The 16,050-nt window shown below is 42.3% G+C and overlaps 1 protein-coding gene across 2 annotated transcripts; it reads right to left on the bottom strand.

Moving 5' to 3' along the window:
* Positions 1–51: 51 nt before the first annotated feature.
* Positions 52–14,045, bottom strand: LOC103124538 (cytochrome c oxidase assembly protein COX16 homolog, mitochondrial). Of its 2 annotated transcripts, XM_060175561.1 has the most exons (4): positions 13,663–14,040; positions 10,672–10,743; positions 8,734–8,796; positions 52–403 (listed from the first exon to the last, which is right to left on the bottom strand). In XM_060175561.1, the coding sequence occupies exons 1-4, from the start codon at positions 13,729–13,731 to the stop codon at positions 287–289; spliced, it is 321 nt and encodes a 106-aa protein (XP_060031544.1). In that variant the 5' UTR covers positions 13,732–14,040; the 3' UTR covers positions 52–286. The 2 variants fall into 2 exon arrangements, with proteins under 2 accessions (XP_060031544.1, XP_060031545.1); XM_060175562.1 differs by lacking the exon at positions 10,672–10,743 and having other exon boundaries at positions 13,663–14,045.
* Positions 14,046–16,050: the final 2,005 nt, after the last annotated feature.

Below are 16,050 nucleotides of genomic sequence, written 5' to 3'. Positions count from 1 at the left end.
AGGTGGAAAAAAGAAGGGGCTAGATAGTTGGGAGAGAAGGTAATGACACACTGTAGTAGTCACACTTTTATTGAATGTACAGATACACACTGGAAGCACTGTTAGATTCATCTGCAGACGTAAGAGCTGACAAATATGAAAATCTGCTTCACCAGGACTACCACCATCCGACTACTCACACACAGTCTTCTTCTGCAGGTCTGGAATTATCCTCCTAGTGGATAGGAAGTTGTAAGGGAATTCCAGATTAACAGTTTTGAGGTTTTTTAAAAATGCATCAGCACAGTCATGGTTTCGTAGTCTTCTGGGCTTCTGGATTCTTCCCCTGAACGAAGTCAGAATCTTCCCAAGGCCTGGGTCCTCGAATATTCTTCCAGTCATCAAAAGCAGAGTCCTTTATTTTCTAGACAGTCACAGAAACCGAAGTACGGATTTTAGTGCAGGTGTCCTGCGTTTCTCAGTAGGGCACCACGAAATATGCGAATAAGTGAGTGCAAGGAATCCCATATACCCTCAGTTTTACTGATAGAGACAGACAAGATTTCTTTGTTTGTCTGTCTGTTTTTAATTGGGAGAAAGAGAGAGAAACCACAACATTGCTCTGCCACTTTGTATGGCTCTACGGACGGAACGCAGGGCCAGAGGCATGCATGCCACATGCTCTGCTACTGTGCCACCATAGTCTTAGCCAACTACGTATCAAGCGTAATAACTGGGTGCAGATCAGATCAGAATTTCCCTTGCTTACTTATCCCTCCAAACAAATAAAACTATTAAGATGGAAAAAGGGTATATTATTTTTCCTCTATTATTTTAATTAGTATTTTCAGTTTTAATTCTTTTTTTTTTTTTTTTTGCCTCCAGAGTTGTTGCTGGGGCTCAGTACCAGCACTATGCACTATGAATCCACTGATCCTGGAAGCCATTTTTTCCATTTTATTTTTTTATTGGATATATATATATATATATATTATATGGAGAATTTGAGAGAGAAGGGGAGATACAGAGGGAGAGAGACAGAGGGATACCTGTAGACCTGCTTCACTAACTGCCAACCCACATGTGGGGAGCTGGGGGATTTGAACCGGGATCCTTGCACTTAAAACAGTGTGCTACTGCTGGGCCCCCCAGTTTTAAATTCTTAGTCCATCTGGAATTTACTCATTTCTAGTCTATGTAATGTATATTCACTTTTACTTTATTTTCAAATTGCCATAGACCACTACTAGCGTGTTATCTTTGCTTCAGATCCGAAAGAATTAAAATACGTCATTCACAATAGCAAAAACCTGGAGACAACCAAAATGCCTTTTGACAGATGACTGGATAAAAGTTATGGAACATATATTCAACAGAGTATTACTCAGCAATAAAAATTAAGAAATGAGGAAAGCTATCAGGGGAGAGGATGGGGTACGGAGTTCTGGTGGTGAGAACTGTGTGGAGTTGTACCCCTCTTATCCTATGGTTTTGTCAGTTTCCTTTTGATAAATAAAAATTTAAAAATGATATTGTGTCCTTTGGGATAAAGTGGATGGGGCTGGAGAAGATGACCCTCAGTGAAGCAAGTGAGGAGGGGAAGGACAACTACTGAATGGCTTCACTCATATGCGGAATACAGAAAACTGAACATACAAACTTGAAAAAAAATGTCAACCTATTTTCAAGACTGTGGGAGAACTATAGTGGTTATCTATGAGGATGTGGATACAAACCTTTGGTGGCCAAGAGTGGTGAAAAATAAATAAATAAATATCAGAAAATAAAATTGTGGAAAGGAGACCACCTGGGACCGAAACAAGACAGGACTGGAACGACTACAGGAACCCACCAGGTAACTGGTGAGTGCAAACATGTGTGGCTGGTGACAGAGAGGAGTCTAGGGAGAGATTAAGTGGCTGGTAACAGTCCGGCAGTTTGTCAGTGGAGACACCACCTCCAGTCTGTTCCACCAACAAGGGAACAGCTGAGGGGAGGAGAGGACTCCCCAGAGACTCACCAAGTGCACTCCGGGTCTCCATTGCTACTGCCCTCAGAGTCTGGAGTAGCGGCAGGGAGGGACACCAGTGGACAGAGATCTAGCCAGGAAACTCAGGAGAAGACCTATACCTTGGTGACATAGCAGTGGGGCTGTGAAAGTCTCTTTGCATAACCACTGGAGTATCTCTGCCACACCCTGCTTTATCTCTTGATCAGGAGTCAGTGATTAAGCTAAGAAGCTTACTTTTAGTTTAAAAGCCCTCAGGCTCCCATAGCCTACAGGGAAGAAAAAGAAAAAGAGGCTTTTAAGCCACTGAGCTCCAACTCAGGGATTAAAATACTATTGAAACAACTGTTAACTTCCACCACTGTGAACCCTTTAATTACCTTACTTAGACACAAGTCAATCCAGGCAATAGTGATTAGTAATTTGAAAAGTACTGAGAGAGGAAACTCATAACATAATATATAAAATGGTTAAGCCTACAAGAAGAAATAATGGAGAAACAAACCAGGACAAGAGTCCAGCTAAAAGCCCCCCAAAGGGTGAAGAACAAAATAACGAGTTCAACATCCAAACACTAGCTAAGGAAATAATCACAGGAGTGAGTAAAGAGTTTCAAAGAATTGTAATAAGAAATACAGGAACAACAAATGAGACTCTAGAAGAAAACACTAATTATCTCAAGGTTATTAGAGAGCTGAAAGCTGAAATAGCTGAGCTAAGAACACAACTAGCTGAACAAGCTAAAACAGTATAGAAAAGGGTAACAAAATAGATGAACTCCAGAAAACAGTAGAGGGCAGAGAGAATAGAATCAATGAGGCTAAAGACAGAATTAGCAAGATAGAGAACGAATTAGAGACAACTAAAAATGAAGTAAGAGATCTCAAAAAGAGATTAAAAGATGCTGAAAACAACAACAGAGTCCTATGGGATGACTTCAAAAGAAACAATATATGCATTATTGGCTTACCAGAGGAAGTAAGAGAGGGAGAGGAAGAAAGCATTTTTCAGGCCATAATAGCTGAAAACGTCTCTAGTCTAGACAATATCAAAGACATAAAGATTCAAGAAGCCCAGAGGGTCCCAAACAGAATTAACCCAGACTTAAAGACACCAAGACACATCATACTTAGAATGGAAAGGAATAAGGATAAAGAAAGGATCCTGAAGTCTATAAGAGGAAAACAAAGATTCACCTACAGAGGAAAACCCATAAGATTAGCAGCACAGACTTCTCCACACAAACACTACAGGCCAGAAGAGAATGGCAAGATATCTATCGAGTGCTCAATGAGAAAGGCTTTCAACCAGGACTAATGTGTCCTGCTAGACTGTCATTCAGACTAGATGGAGGCATCAAAACCTTCTCAGACAAGCAACAGTTCAAGAAATAAACTATCACCAAGCCTGCCCTGATAGAACTTCTGAAAGGTCTTCTATAAACAGTAAGACCACCATAAATAGATCATATATCAGAAGACTCTAAAACTCTACAAGAATGGCGTTAAAATATCTTCAACCTTTGATATCAATCAATGTCAATGGCCTGAATTCACCATTAAAACACAGAGTAGGAAGATGGATCAGAAAATACAACCCAACAATCTGCTGTCTACAGGAAACCCACCTAACTCAACAAGACAAACACAGACTTAAAGTGAAAGGATGGAAAACTATCATACAAGCCAATGGCCCACAAAAAAGGGCAGGAACAGCTATTCTCATATCTGACACGACAGACTTTAAAATAGGTAAGATTAAAAAAGATAGGAATGGACACTACTTAATGCTCAGAGGATCAGTCAATCAAGAGGACTTAACAATTATTAACATCTATGCACCCAATGAGAAGCCATCTAAATACATCAAACTTCTACTGAAAGAGCTACAGCAATATATTAACAGTAACACAATCATAGTAGGGGACTTCAACACCCCACTCTCTCAACTTGACAGATCTTCCAGGCAGAAAATCAATAAAGACATAAGGGAGCTAAATGAATAGATAGATAAACTAGAACTATTGGACATTTTCAGAGTCATTCATCCCAAGAAACTGGAATATACATTTTACTCATATCGACATGGGTCATTCTCAAGGACAGACCATATGTTAGGCCACAGAGACAGCATCAGCCAATTCAAGAGCATTGAAATCATCCCAAGCATCTTCTCAGACCACAGTGGAATTAAACTAACACTTAACAATCAACAGAAGACTAGTAATAGTCTTAAAAGAAGACTAGTAATAGTCCTAAAATGTGGAAGACTAGTAATAGTAATAGTCCTAAAATGTGGAAGCTCAACAGTACACTTCTAGTAATAGTCCTAAGATGTGGAAGACTAGTAATAGTCCTAAAATGTGGAAGCTCAACAGTACACTTCTTAACAACTTCTGGGTCAAAGAGGAAATAAAAATGTTTCGAGACTTCAATGAAAATGAAGACACAAGCTATCAAAATATTTGGGACACAGCTAAGGCAGTACTAAGAGGGAAGTTCATAGCTATACAAGCACACATTAGGACCAAGAAATAGCACAAATAAGTAGCCTGATTGCACATCTTAAAGACCTAGAAGAAGAAGAACAAAGGAACCCTAAAGCAACCAGAAGTACAGAAATCACTAAAGTTAGGGCAGAAATAAATAACATTGAGAAAAAGAAAACCATACAAAAGATCAACGAAAGTAAATGTTGGTTCTTCGAAAGAATGAAGAAAATCGACAAGCCTTTAGCCAGACTCACAAAAGAAAAAAGGGAGAAGACCCAAATAAATTGGATCATAAATGAAAGACGAGATATCACAACAGACACCGCAGAAATTCAACATATCATGCGAGGCTTCTATGAACAACTACATGCCACCAAGCTAGAGAACCTGGAAGAAATGGACGATTTCCTACACACCTACCAACTTCCAAAACTAAGTAAAGAGGAAGTGGATAACATGAACAGGCCCATCACAACTAATGAAATTGAAACAGTTATCAAAAATCTTCCCAAAAATAAAAGTCCTGGACCAGATGGTTTTACAAATGAATTCTACAAAACCTTCAAAGAAGAACTAATACCTCTACTTTTAAAAGTCTTCCAGAAGATTGAAGACACTGGAGTACTCCCTGCCAGCTTCTATGAAGCCAACATCACCCTGATACCAAAAGCAGACAGGGACACAACCAAAAAAGAAAACTACAGAACAATATCTCTGATGAACATAGATACTAAAATACTGAACAAAATTCTAGTCAACTGGATACAGCAGTATATTAAAAAGATTGTTCCTCATGACCAAGTGGGGTTATCCCAGGCATGCAAGGTTGGTTTAATATAAATCAATCAATCAATGTGATCCACCACATCAACAAAAGCAAGACCAAAAACCACATGGTCATATCAATAGATGCAGAGAAAGCCTTTGACAAAATACAACATCCCTTTATGATCAAAACACTACAAAAAATGGGAATAGATGGAAAATTCCTCAAGATAGTGGAGTCTATATATATAGCAAACCTACGGCCAACATCATACTCAATGGTGAAAAACTGGAAGCATTTCCCCTCAGATCAGGTACTAGACAGGGCTGCCCACTATCACCATTACTATTCAACATAGTGTTGGAAGTTCTTGCCATAGCAATCAGGTAGGAGCAAGAAATTAAAGGGATTCCGAATGGAAGAGAAGAAGTCAAACTCTCCCTATTTGCAAATGACATGATAGTATACACAGAAAAACCTAAGGAATCCAGCAAGAACCTTTTGGAAATCATCAGGCAATACAGTAAGGTGTCAGGCTAAAAAATTAACATTCAAAAGTCAGTGGCATTCCTCTATGCAAACACTAAGCTAGAAGAAATTGAAATCCAGAAATCAATTCCTTTTACTATAGCAACAAAAACAATAAAATATCTAAGAATAAACCTAACGAAAGAAGTGAAAGACTTGTATACTGAAAATTGAAAAAAGACACAAAGAAGTGGAAAGATATTCCATATTAATGGATTGGAAGAATTAACATCATCAAGATGAATATACTACCCAGAGCCATCTACAAATTTAATGCCATCCCCATATCAAGATCCCAAGCACATTTTTTTTTAGGAGAACAGAACAAATGCTACAAATGTTTATCTGGAACCAGAAAAGACCCAGAATTGCCAAAACAATATTGAGAAAAAAGAACAGAACTAGAGGGATCACACTCCCAGATCTCAAATTGTATTATAGGGCCATTGTCATCAAAACTGCTTGGTACTGGAACATGAATAGACACACTGACCAGTGGAATAGAATTGAGAGCCCAGAAGTGAGCCCCCACACCTATGGATATCTAATCTTTGACAAAGGGGCTCAGACTATTAAATGGGGAAAGCAGAGCCTCTTCAACAAATGGTGTCGGAAACAATGGGTTGAAACATGCAGAAGAATGAAACTGAACCACTGTACTTCACCAAATACAAAAGTAAATTCCAAGCGGATCAAGGACTTGGATGTTAGACCAGAAAGTATCAGATACTTAGAGGAAAATATTGGCAGAACTCTTTTCCGCATACATTTTAAAGACATCGTCAATGAAACGAATCCAATTACAAAGAAGACTAAGGTAAGTATAAACCTATGGGACAACATCAAATTAAAAAGCTTCTTCACAGCAAAAGAAACCACTACCCAAACCAAGAGACCCCTCACAGAATGGGAGAAGATCTTTACATGCCATATATCAGACAAGAGTTTAATAACCAACATATATAAAGAGCTTGCCAAACTCAACAACAAGACAACAAATAACCCCATCCAAAAATGGGGGTAAAACATGGACAGAATATTCACCACAGAAGAGATCCAAAAGGCCGAGAAACACATGAAAAAATGCTCCAAGTCTCTGATTGTCAGAGAAATGCAAATAAAGACAACAATGAGATACCACTTCACTCCTGTGAGAATGTCATACATCAGAAAAGGTAACAGCAGCAAATGCTGGAGAGGTTGTGAGGTCAAAGGAACCCTCCTGCACTGCTGGTGGGAATGTAAATTGGTCCAACCTCTGTGGAGAACAGTCTGGAGAACTCTCAGAAGGCTAGAAATGGACCTACCCTATGACCCTGCAATTCCTCTCCTGGGGATAGATCCTAAGTAACCCAACACATCCATCCAAAAAGATCTGTGTACACATATGTTCTTAGCAGCACAATTTGTAATAGCCAAAACCTGGAAGCAACCCAGGTGTCCAACAACAGATGAGTGGCTGACCAAGTTGTGGTCTAGATACACAATGGAATACTACTCAGCTATAAAAAATGGTGACTTCACCGTTTTCAGCCCATCTTGGATGGACTTTGAAAAATTCATGTTAAGTAAAATAAATCAGAAACAGAAGGATGACTATGGGATGATCTCACTCTCAGGCAGAAGTTGAAAAACAAGATAAAAAAAAAACAAGTAGAACCTGAACTGGAATTGGCGTATCACACCAAAGTAAAAGACTCTGGGGTGGGGGTGGGTGGCTGGGGAGAAAAAAGGTCCAAGAAGGATGACAGAGGACATAGTGGGGGTTGTATTGTTAAATGGGAAACTGGGGAATGTTATGCATGTACAAACCATTGTATTTACTGTTGAATGTAAAACATTAATTTCCCAATAAAGAAATTAAAAAAAAAAAAAGAAAGAAAAGAAAATTGTGGACATGTATACAAACATTAAAAAAGAAACCCAAAAGCATAAGACTACGCCACCAGAGGGGCCAGGTGGTGACTCAGTCAGTTAAGCACATGCTGCAGTGCGCTTAACAAGGACCCGGTTTAAGCCCCCGTCTCCACCTGCAGGGGTGAAGCTTCACTAGTGGTGAAGTAGATGTCTATTTCTCTCTCCCTAGCTCCACTTCCATTTTAGTCTCTCTCTAGCAAATTAAAAAAATAAAATGTCACGAGGTATAGAAAAATGACATTTCCCCAAATTCCCAATACTAAAAACAAAGAAATGAAAAGAATCCAAGGCTTTTACTAGGCAACAGGGGAAGTCTGCAGTCCGCCCTGGACAATGGGCCACTAAATCCTGGAGACACAGGACGGGCGGGGGCTGGAGCAGAGGCAGAAGCTGCCATGGCCACTCTTTCACTGACTGAGCCTCCTATGTCTAGTTTAAGGCACTCCAATTCCATTTCCAGTTCATCGGCCAGTGGTCCTCTACTAGTAGACTCTATGCTAATTGATAATCCTCTACTAATTAATAGATTCTTTTCATTTGGGGACATGGGGTCCCCAGTAACAAAGTGACTCCACAGTTATCAGTCAGGTATCTGTGTTTTAAAATTTTTTATATGTACTTATTTATTCCCTTTTGTTGTCTTTGTTTTATTGTTGTAGTTATTATTGATGTCGTTGTAGTTGGATAGGACAGAGAGAAATGGAGAGGGGAAGACAGAGAGGGGGAGAGAAAGACAGACACCTGCAGACCTGCTTCACCGCCTGTGAAGCGACTCCCCTGCAGGTGGGGAGCCGGGGCTCGAACCGGGATCCTTACGCTGGTCCTTGTGCTTTGCGCCACCTGCACTTAACCTGCTGCGCTACCATCCAACTCCCCAAGGTATATGTGTTTTTAACCAGGTAAATAGGACAAGGCAAAATATACAAACAGGAAGAAAAAAAAAAGTTTTTCCTACACTGGTAATCACTTCACTTTACCTTAAGGGAAACAGGCCTAGTTACTGACTGAGAAGGTTCTTATAAGAGTTCCATGAACATATTGTACCTCATACTCTGATTCCAGTGTCACTTTGCTCATCTTCAGTTTCTTCTCTAATTCTGGATCCATCTATAGAAATAAAAAGGCATCATCCATTATTTAAGACTGTTAAATTCAATTTTCATTTCAAAGTTATCTAAGGGCCAGGGGAGCTGCCGTTTTTTGCATAATGGTTATGCAAAAAGACTTTCATGCCTGAGGCTACAGGGCCCCAGGTTCCATTCCCTGTACCACTACAGACCAGAGATTAGCAACAAGAAAAAGAAAAATGGAAGAGAGGGGGAGGAGAAAATTTGATCTCCATTTCTTTCCCTCTCTATCAAATGAAAGAAAGAAAAAGAATTTATTTATTTATTTAGGCTCCAGGGTTATCAAGGAGGCTTGGTGCCTGCACTACAGTCACTGCTCCTGGAGGCCTTTTTTATTCCCTGCTTTTATTGTTGTTATTATTATTTTATTGGATAGGACAGAGAGAAACTGAGAGAAGAAGGGAGATAGAGAAGGAGAAAGACCCCTGCAGACCTGCTTCACCATCTGTGAAGTGGCTCCCCCTGCGGGTAGGGAGCCAGAGGCTTGAACCCGGACCCTCACTCAGGGTCTTGGGCTTTGTACTATGTGTGCTTAACCCAGTGCACCACCTCCCGGCCCCCAAAAAAGAAGAATTTAAAAAGGCCACTGGGAGCGGCAGATCTGTCATAGGCAGGGAGCCCCCAGAGAAATCTCTGGTGGCAATGACAAATCATAAATGCTTCTGACTGATGAAATAATTCATTAAATTGTTACAAGAAAAGATACATTTTGGTGGTCCGGGAGGTGGCACAGTGGTAAAGCTTTGGACTCTCAAGCATGAGGTCCTGAGTTCTATCCCCAGCAGCACATGTGCCAGAGTGATGTCTGGTTCTCTCTCTCTCCTCCTGTCTTTATCATAAATAATTAAATCTTAAAAAAAAAAAAAAAAAAAAAGGAGAAGGAGGAGAAGGAGGGGGAGGATGCGGAGGAGGGGGAGGGGAGTGGAGGGGGAGGGGGAGAAGGAGGAGGAGAAGAAGAAGAAGAGGAAGAAGAAGAAAGAATAGAAAAGAAAACAAGGACAACAAAAGGGAAAATAAATAATAAGAAAAAAATTTTAAAAAAGGAAAAACAAATTTTATTACATATGCACTAAGATCTAATAAAGAACTTGTGAAATGACCAACACAGTCAGTTTATATAGCCTCTAGATAAAGAAACAACAAATCTGTAAAGATAACAACAAAATAACGATATGTTCACGTAGGTTTCCTGGTCCATAATCTCTTATTTCTGGTAATAAGGACATCTCTCTACCCCCTAATGTTAAGAGTAGGGTAGAAGTTTCTAGGCTGAGTTAATCAGCCTGTCTTAAGGCAAAAGATGTCTCACTAACAGTTGAGACACCCACTAAAGAGATGTGCTTTTGGGGGCCTGTTTTAGTTGGTTATATTCCACAATGAGTAAAACCATCAAGTAGTTGTCCTCTGCCTTTCTTTCCCCCTGAGCCCTGAGGAGGGTTGAATTTGGGGCTTGAGAGCCTCAGGCATGAAAGTCTCTCTGCATAGCCACTTAACATAGTAAATGAACTTGCAAAATAAATAGTAACCAAACCACCACTCAGATTTTGTTGATAACACTGGTTGTTGGGGGGGGGGGGGTAATGTGTGTGTCAGGCACGGAACACACATAAAACACGTGTGAAACAAATGTCCTTGAAACAGTACAATCACTTATAGCCGATCATATATGTTCATGCATATTACATCTATTATAAACATTCATAACTGTCAATACACTGAATGAGCTCAAGAGATTATATATATCAACCTTGAAAACTAAAACAAAGCTGGATTGTCCAGTATACTAAGCACACTTGTCTTCTAAACCAGAACATACACAGATAGACATACACCAAGCCCCAATTACAGTTCTTACTTTAATCCTCACAGCGTCGTAACGGATTTGTGAAAACTCACGGAGGCCAAAAGAACCTCCAACAATCAGCAACTGAAATGGAAAAAAAAAAAAAAGGAAACAAAATAGAAGACAGAATTCAGTTCATCGATACATGCCTTCCAAAGCTCTACACAGAGAAAACCCACACTGACAAGTAAAAGGTACCACAGCACCTGAGGTAAGATATCACAAGTCCAACAAGTGGTTGATACCCAAAAAAACCCCAAGCAAATCCTCTCCAAAAGGGGGGGGGGGGGCAGCGGCAAAAGAAATGGACAGACACTTCTCCAAAGAAGACAAATGGAATGTCCAGCATCACTAGTTATAAGGAAAGTACGGCACTAGGAGCAGGCAACTCACGCTGGGGGGAGTGGCCGAGACGATCAACACAACTGTGTGCAGGGAAAGCTGGAGGTGGGGAGCAAAAGGAACTCTGCTACACTGGGGGTAGTAGGAATGCAGACTGGTGCGGTACTGATACAGAGTTCTCACCAGTATAAAATGGGAAACACTATAGCCCAGCAACAGTACGCCCAGGCATATATCCAGAGAACAAGGCATTAATCCGAATTAACTTAAATGTGCACTTATAGAGAACTGGAAGACAAAGTGGCAGGATATGTATACTCAGCTGGGGTGTCAGGAGCAGGCCGTAGACTGGACGGAGTCCCGTTCATTCCAGTGGCAGAACATTAGCAAGGTGTGGTGTGTTTAACATTTTGGAAAGGTGTGAAATCGTACTTCTAAAACCCATGGTAAAAACAAAACATGGTAGTTGGGCAGTGGGTAGACAGTATAGTGCAAACAGATTCTTATGCCTGAGGCTCCAAAATCCCAGGTTCAATCCCTTGCACCACCATAAGCCAGAGCTGAACAGTGCTCTGGAAAAAATAATAATAATCAATTAAAAAAAACAACAACATAGTATTGTAAACCAAAGATAGCGGTTTTGATGATTCTGAAAAAAAAAAAAAATCTGGTAATTTCAAGCTAGTGATCATAATCACAATGGTTTTGAATTAATTTCTGTTTGGAGATATTGCAATCTAAAGGACAGTTTTGAAGGAGATAGTAAAACAGAGTTTACAAAGACTTTAAACATTCAGAACCAACAATGATGAGTTTCAAAAAAATACTACTTTTCTTTAGTACTCTTAAATGCAAAAGTTGGTCACTTCGCTTGCACCCGTAACATACCAAACATTCTGTATTTAAAAGAAAGTGAGGGCGGGTGGTGGCGCACCTGGCTGAGCGCACAGGTTACAATGCTCAAGGACCCGGGTTGGAGCCCGCAGGCCCCCACCTGCAAAGGGAAAGCTTCACAAGTGGTGAAGCAGGGCTGCAGGAGTCCCTCTGTCTCTCAGCCTCTCTATCCCTCCCTTCCCTCTCTGTCTCTATCCAATCAATAAATAAAGATAATAAAAAAAAATTTTTTTAAGAAAGTGAGAGGGCTGGCCAAATAGCTCACTTGGATAGTATACTGCTTTGTCATGTGTCCCACCCAAGTCTGACCCCCACTGCATCTGAAGTTTCGACCCCATGGTCTCTCTCCCATTCTACCTCATCTAAAACTGAGGGGCAGGAAGGAAGAAAGAGAAAAGGGTGGATTTGTTCATATGCTTTATTTAAATTGCTTTAGCAAGTCTTGCTTAAGTAAATTAACTTGCTAAGGTCAAACAGCATACAAAAAGGAAGTTTTTCTGGGTTCCAAATGTTTGCTCTAATTGTCAACCTCAACCAGTATCTTCAGGATGAATGAATGAGTCTTCAAGAGACTATTACTTTCAACTCCTTAAAACTAGGATTCCAGGGAGTCGGGCTGTAGCGCAGCGGGTTAAGCGCAGGTGGCGCAAAGCACAAGGACCGGCATAAGGATCCCGGTTTGAACCCCGGCTCCCCACCTGCAGGGGAGTCGCTTCACAGGCGGTGAAGCAGGTCTGCAGGTGTCTGTCTTTCTCTCCCTCTCTCTGTCTTCCCCTCCTCTCTCCATTTCTCTCTGTCCTATCCAACAACGACAACAACAATAATAACTACAACAATAAAACAACAAGGGCAACAAAAGGGAATAAATAAATAAAATTAAAAAATATAAAAAAAAAAAAACTAGGATTCCAGCCTGACTTCCCTGGGCTGACGACCTCCCCTCCCCAGAGCCCTGCCCCACTAGGGAAAGACAGAAACAGGCTGGGGGTGAGGATCCACCTGCCAATGTCCATGTTCAGCGAAGAAGCAATGACAGAAGCCAGAGCTCCCACCTTCTGCTCCCCATAAAGAATTTTGGTCCATGTTCCCAGAGGGGGAGAAATGACAGGGGGAAGATGACCAGAGGGCTCTGAATTCCAACTCCATCAGGACCCGGAGAGAGAAGAGGAAAAAATGAAGGACACTCGGAAGTAGTAACAGGTGTCGGTGTGACTTAGAAATGAAGAGGACCATGGGGGCAAAATATATACAGAGAGAAATAATAGTCAACCCGTATCTGTGACCTTAGGAGAACTACTGCAGCTTCCAGGGGAGGGAATGGCGACACGGAACTCTGGTGGTGGGAACTGTATGGACTTATACCCCTGTGACCTTAAAATCTGTTCATCATTATTCAATCACTAATAAACTTTATAAGTTAAAAAAAAAAAACTACACAGAGACGAGCTTCTGAAGGCTGCTCTACTGCGGCAGGCATCGCACTCTGCACAAGACGTCATTTAACTCGTGACAACCTGGCCTCTACCAGGGGAGTCCCGGCGTCTGGGTGTCCTCACCCCGCGCCCACAGCGGAGAGGCCCGAGTCGCCCGCCACACAGGTGGCGGGTCCCCACGTGGCTCCGCAGCTTCCAAGGAGGCCCCGCCCCCGAGCTGAGACCACGCCCCCAGCGGCCCGCAGCCGAGACCCCGCCCCCGATCAGAGGCCCCGCCCCTTCCCGAAGCCCCACCCCTTCCAGAAGCCCGGCCCCACTTCTTCGCGGAACTCACCAGCATGGGCACTCCGTAACGGAGCGTCTTGTTCTTGTGCAAGGCGCGCTTCACGGCATGGGGAAGCATAATTAGCCCCTTCCACCCGCTGGGTCACCCAGCTGCACAGGCCGGCGACTTCCCGAGTCCCCGCGGCCCCAGCTCCCGCTCGCAGGAAGCCGTGCTCGACTCACCGCTTCGCCCCTGACTCCGGGGGCGGTTCCTTCCCGCTAGGTTTCCGCCAGGCCAAAGCAGTCGATCGATCCGTCGTTAACTGAGTGTCGAGTCCGCCCGGGAAACTTGACCGTCGGCATTTTAGTTCCGGCGTGCTGGCGTGTCATCGGGAATGACTGAGCTGTTGAGTCTTCATTCAATGTTATGGAGACGGGAACCTCCCACTGCCCGGACCGCCAGCCTTTTAGACAAATGAACACTCGATAAAAATCAGCTATGGGACTGGGGGAGACGCACTTTGGGACTCATCCGCTAGCTTCTAGGGCTACTTTGCGGATACTCTTGACAGCTTAATAGATGTGTCCGGACTCCGCCTTGTGCTCGGTCCGGCTCCACATTGCAGTAAGCTGCGTGCTGTGCTTTTTATTCATGACTTATTTTTGCATTTTTAATCTTTCCATTTATTATTGAATAGGGACAGAGAAATTGAGAGGGGAGATAGGGAGACACCTGCAGCCCTGTGACGCGTCCCCCCTACAGGTGGGGGCGGGAGGCTTGGGTGCTGTGCTTCTTTTTTTTTGTATTTTTTTAAATTTTTACTTATAAAAAGGAAACACTGACAAAAACCATAGGATAAGAGGGGTACGACTCCACACAATTCCCACCACCAGAGCTCCATATCCCATCCCCTCCCCTGATAGCTTTCCTATTCTCTGTCCCTCTGGGAGTATGGACCCAGGGTCACAGTGGGATGCAGAAGGTGGAAGGTCTGGCTTCTGTCACTGCTTCCCCGCTGAACATGGGCGTTGGCAGGTGGATCCATACTCCCAGCCTGTCTCTCTCCCTAGTCTGGCGGGGCTCCAGCACACATTGGTGGGGTCATCTGCCCAGAGAAATCTGGTTGGCATCATGTTCTTCTTCTTCTAGCGTTTGCCCTTCTTCCGTAGCCAGTCAACAGCGTCAGGTTGAAAGCTGTCAGGAGCTGCTTGTTGCTGGCTTTGAAAGTGACTGGGATCCATGTGGATTCAGTCGGCTAGGAAGGATCGTCAGTTTCCCCAATGAATGGGTACTCACGGGATGCACCACGAGAAGATCCAATGCATCCCGGCATCATGTTAGCATCTAGAACCTGATGGCTGAAGAAGAGAGTTAATATATAAAGCCAAACAAATTGTTGACTAATCATGAACCTAAAGGCTGGAATATTGCAGATGAAAATTTAGGGTCTCCATTTTCAAGATAGCTAGTAGACCTATTTTAGTTATATTCCAAAGGGTCCATGACTATACTAGTTTTTTGTTGTTGTTGTTATTGGATAGACAGAGAGAAATTGAGAGAGAAGGAGGGAGATAGGAAGAGAGAGATACCTGCAGACCTGCTTCACCGCCGGTTAAGTGACTTCCCTGCAGGTGAGGAGCCAACTAGTTTTTGTTTTTTCTTTTCCCCTGAGCCTGACGTCTGATATTCAGGTGGATCCAGGTTATTCTTAGGGGAAGGCTGCTGTGCTTTCTTTCCCTTGCTCTTTGCCCCTTTCTCTCCATCAGAAAGAAAAAAAGGAGGGGTGGAATCAGAGATGTCGCCATGGAAGGTTAGGTTCAGTGGTGATCAACATACAGATACAGCCTTACTATTATGGTGCTGAGACTTCAGTCTGAAACTTTTCCAGTCATTCGACAATCGTCCAGCACCCACTTTTATGACTTAGTAGGAATGTTAGTGAAAGCATGGTGTATGCTGTAAAGAACATGATAGTAGAGTGGGGGTTGTATTGTTATGTGGAAAAATGAGAGGTGTTATGCATGTACAAACTACTGTATTTACTGTTCAATGTAAAATATTAATCCTCCATAAAGAAATTTTTAAAAATAACATGATAGAAGAAGGGGAACATGAATGAATGTGTGCTTAAAACCTTTGACAGCTTAGAACACTTTACTCACCTGTATATTTGCCATCATATATATGGAAAGCTTCCTCTACCAAAATACTACTTGATAGAGTAGTCGAGAGTGGAGGTGACAATCCTGGACATCTTTCTTTTTTTTATTATCTTTATTTATTGGATAGAGACAGCCAGAAAGTGAGATCAGGAAGGGAGATGGAGAGAGACAAAGAGATAACCTGCAGACCTGTGTCACCACTCACAAAGCTTCCCCCCTGCAAGTGGGAACCGGGGACTTGAACTCAGGTCCTTGGGCACTGTAACATGTGTGCTCCACCAGGTGTGCCACCACC

This window comes from Erinaceus europaeus, chromosome 16 (assembly GCF_950295315.1).
Source record: "Erinaceus europaeus chromosome 16, mEriEur2.1, whole genome shotgun sequence".
Taxonomy (NCBI): Eukaryota; Metazoa; Chordata; class Mammalia; order Eulipotyphla; family Erinaceidae; genus Erinaceus; species Erinaceus europaeus.
The sequence above is the reverse complement of the archived record's forward strand: the minus strand, read 5'-3'. Positions and strand labels throughout refer to the sequence as shown.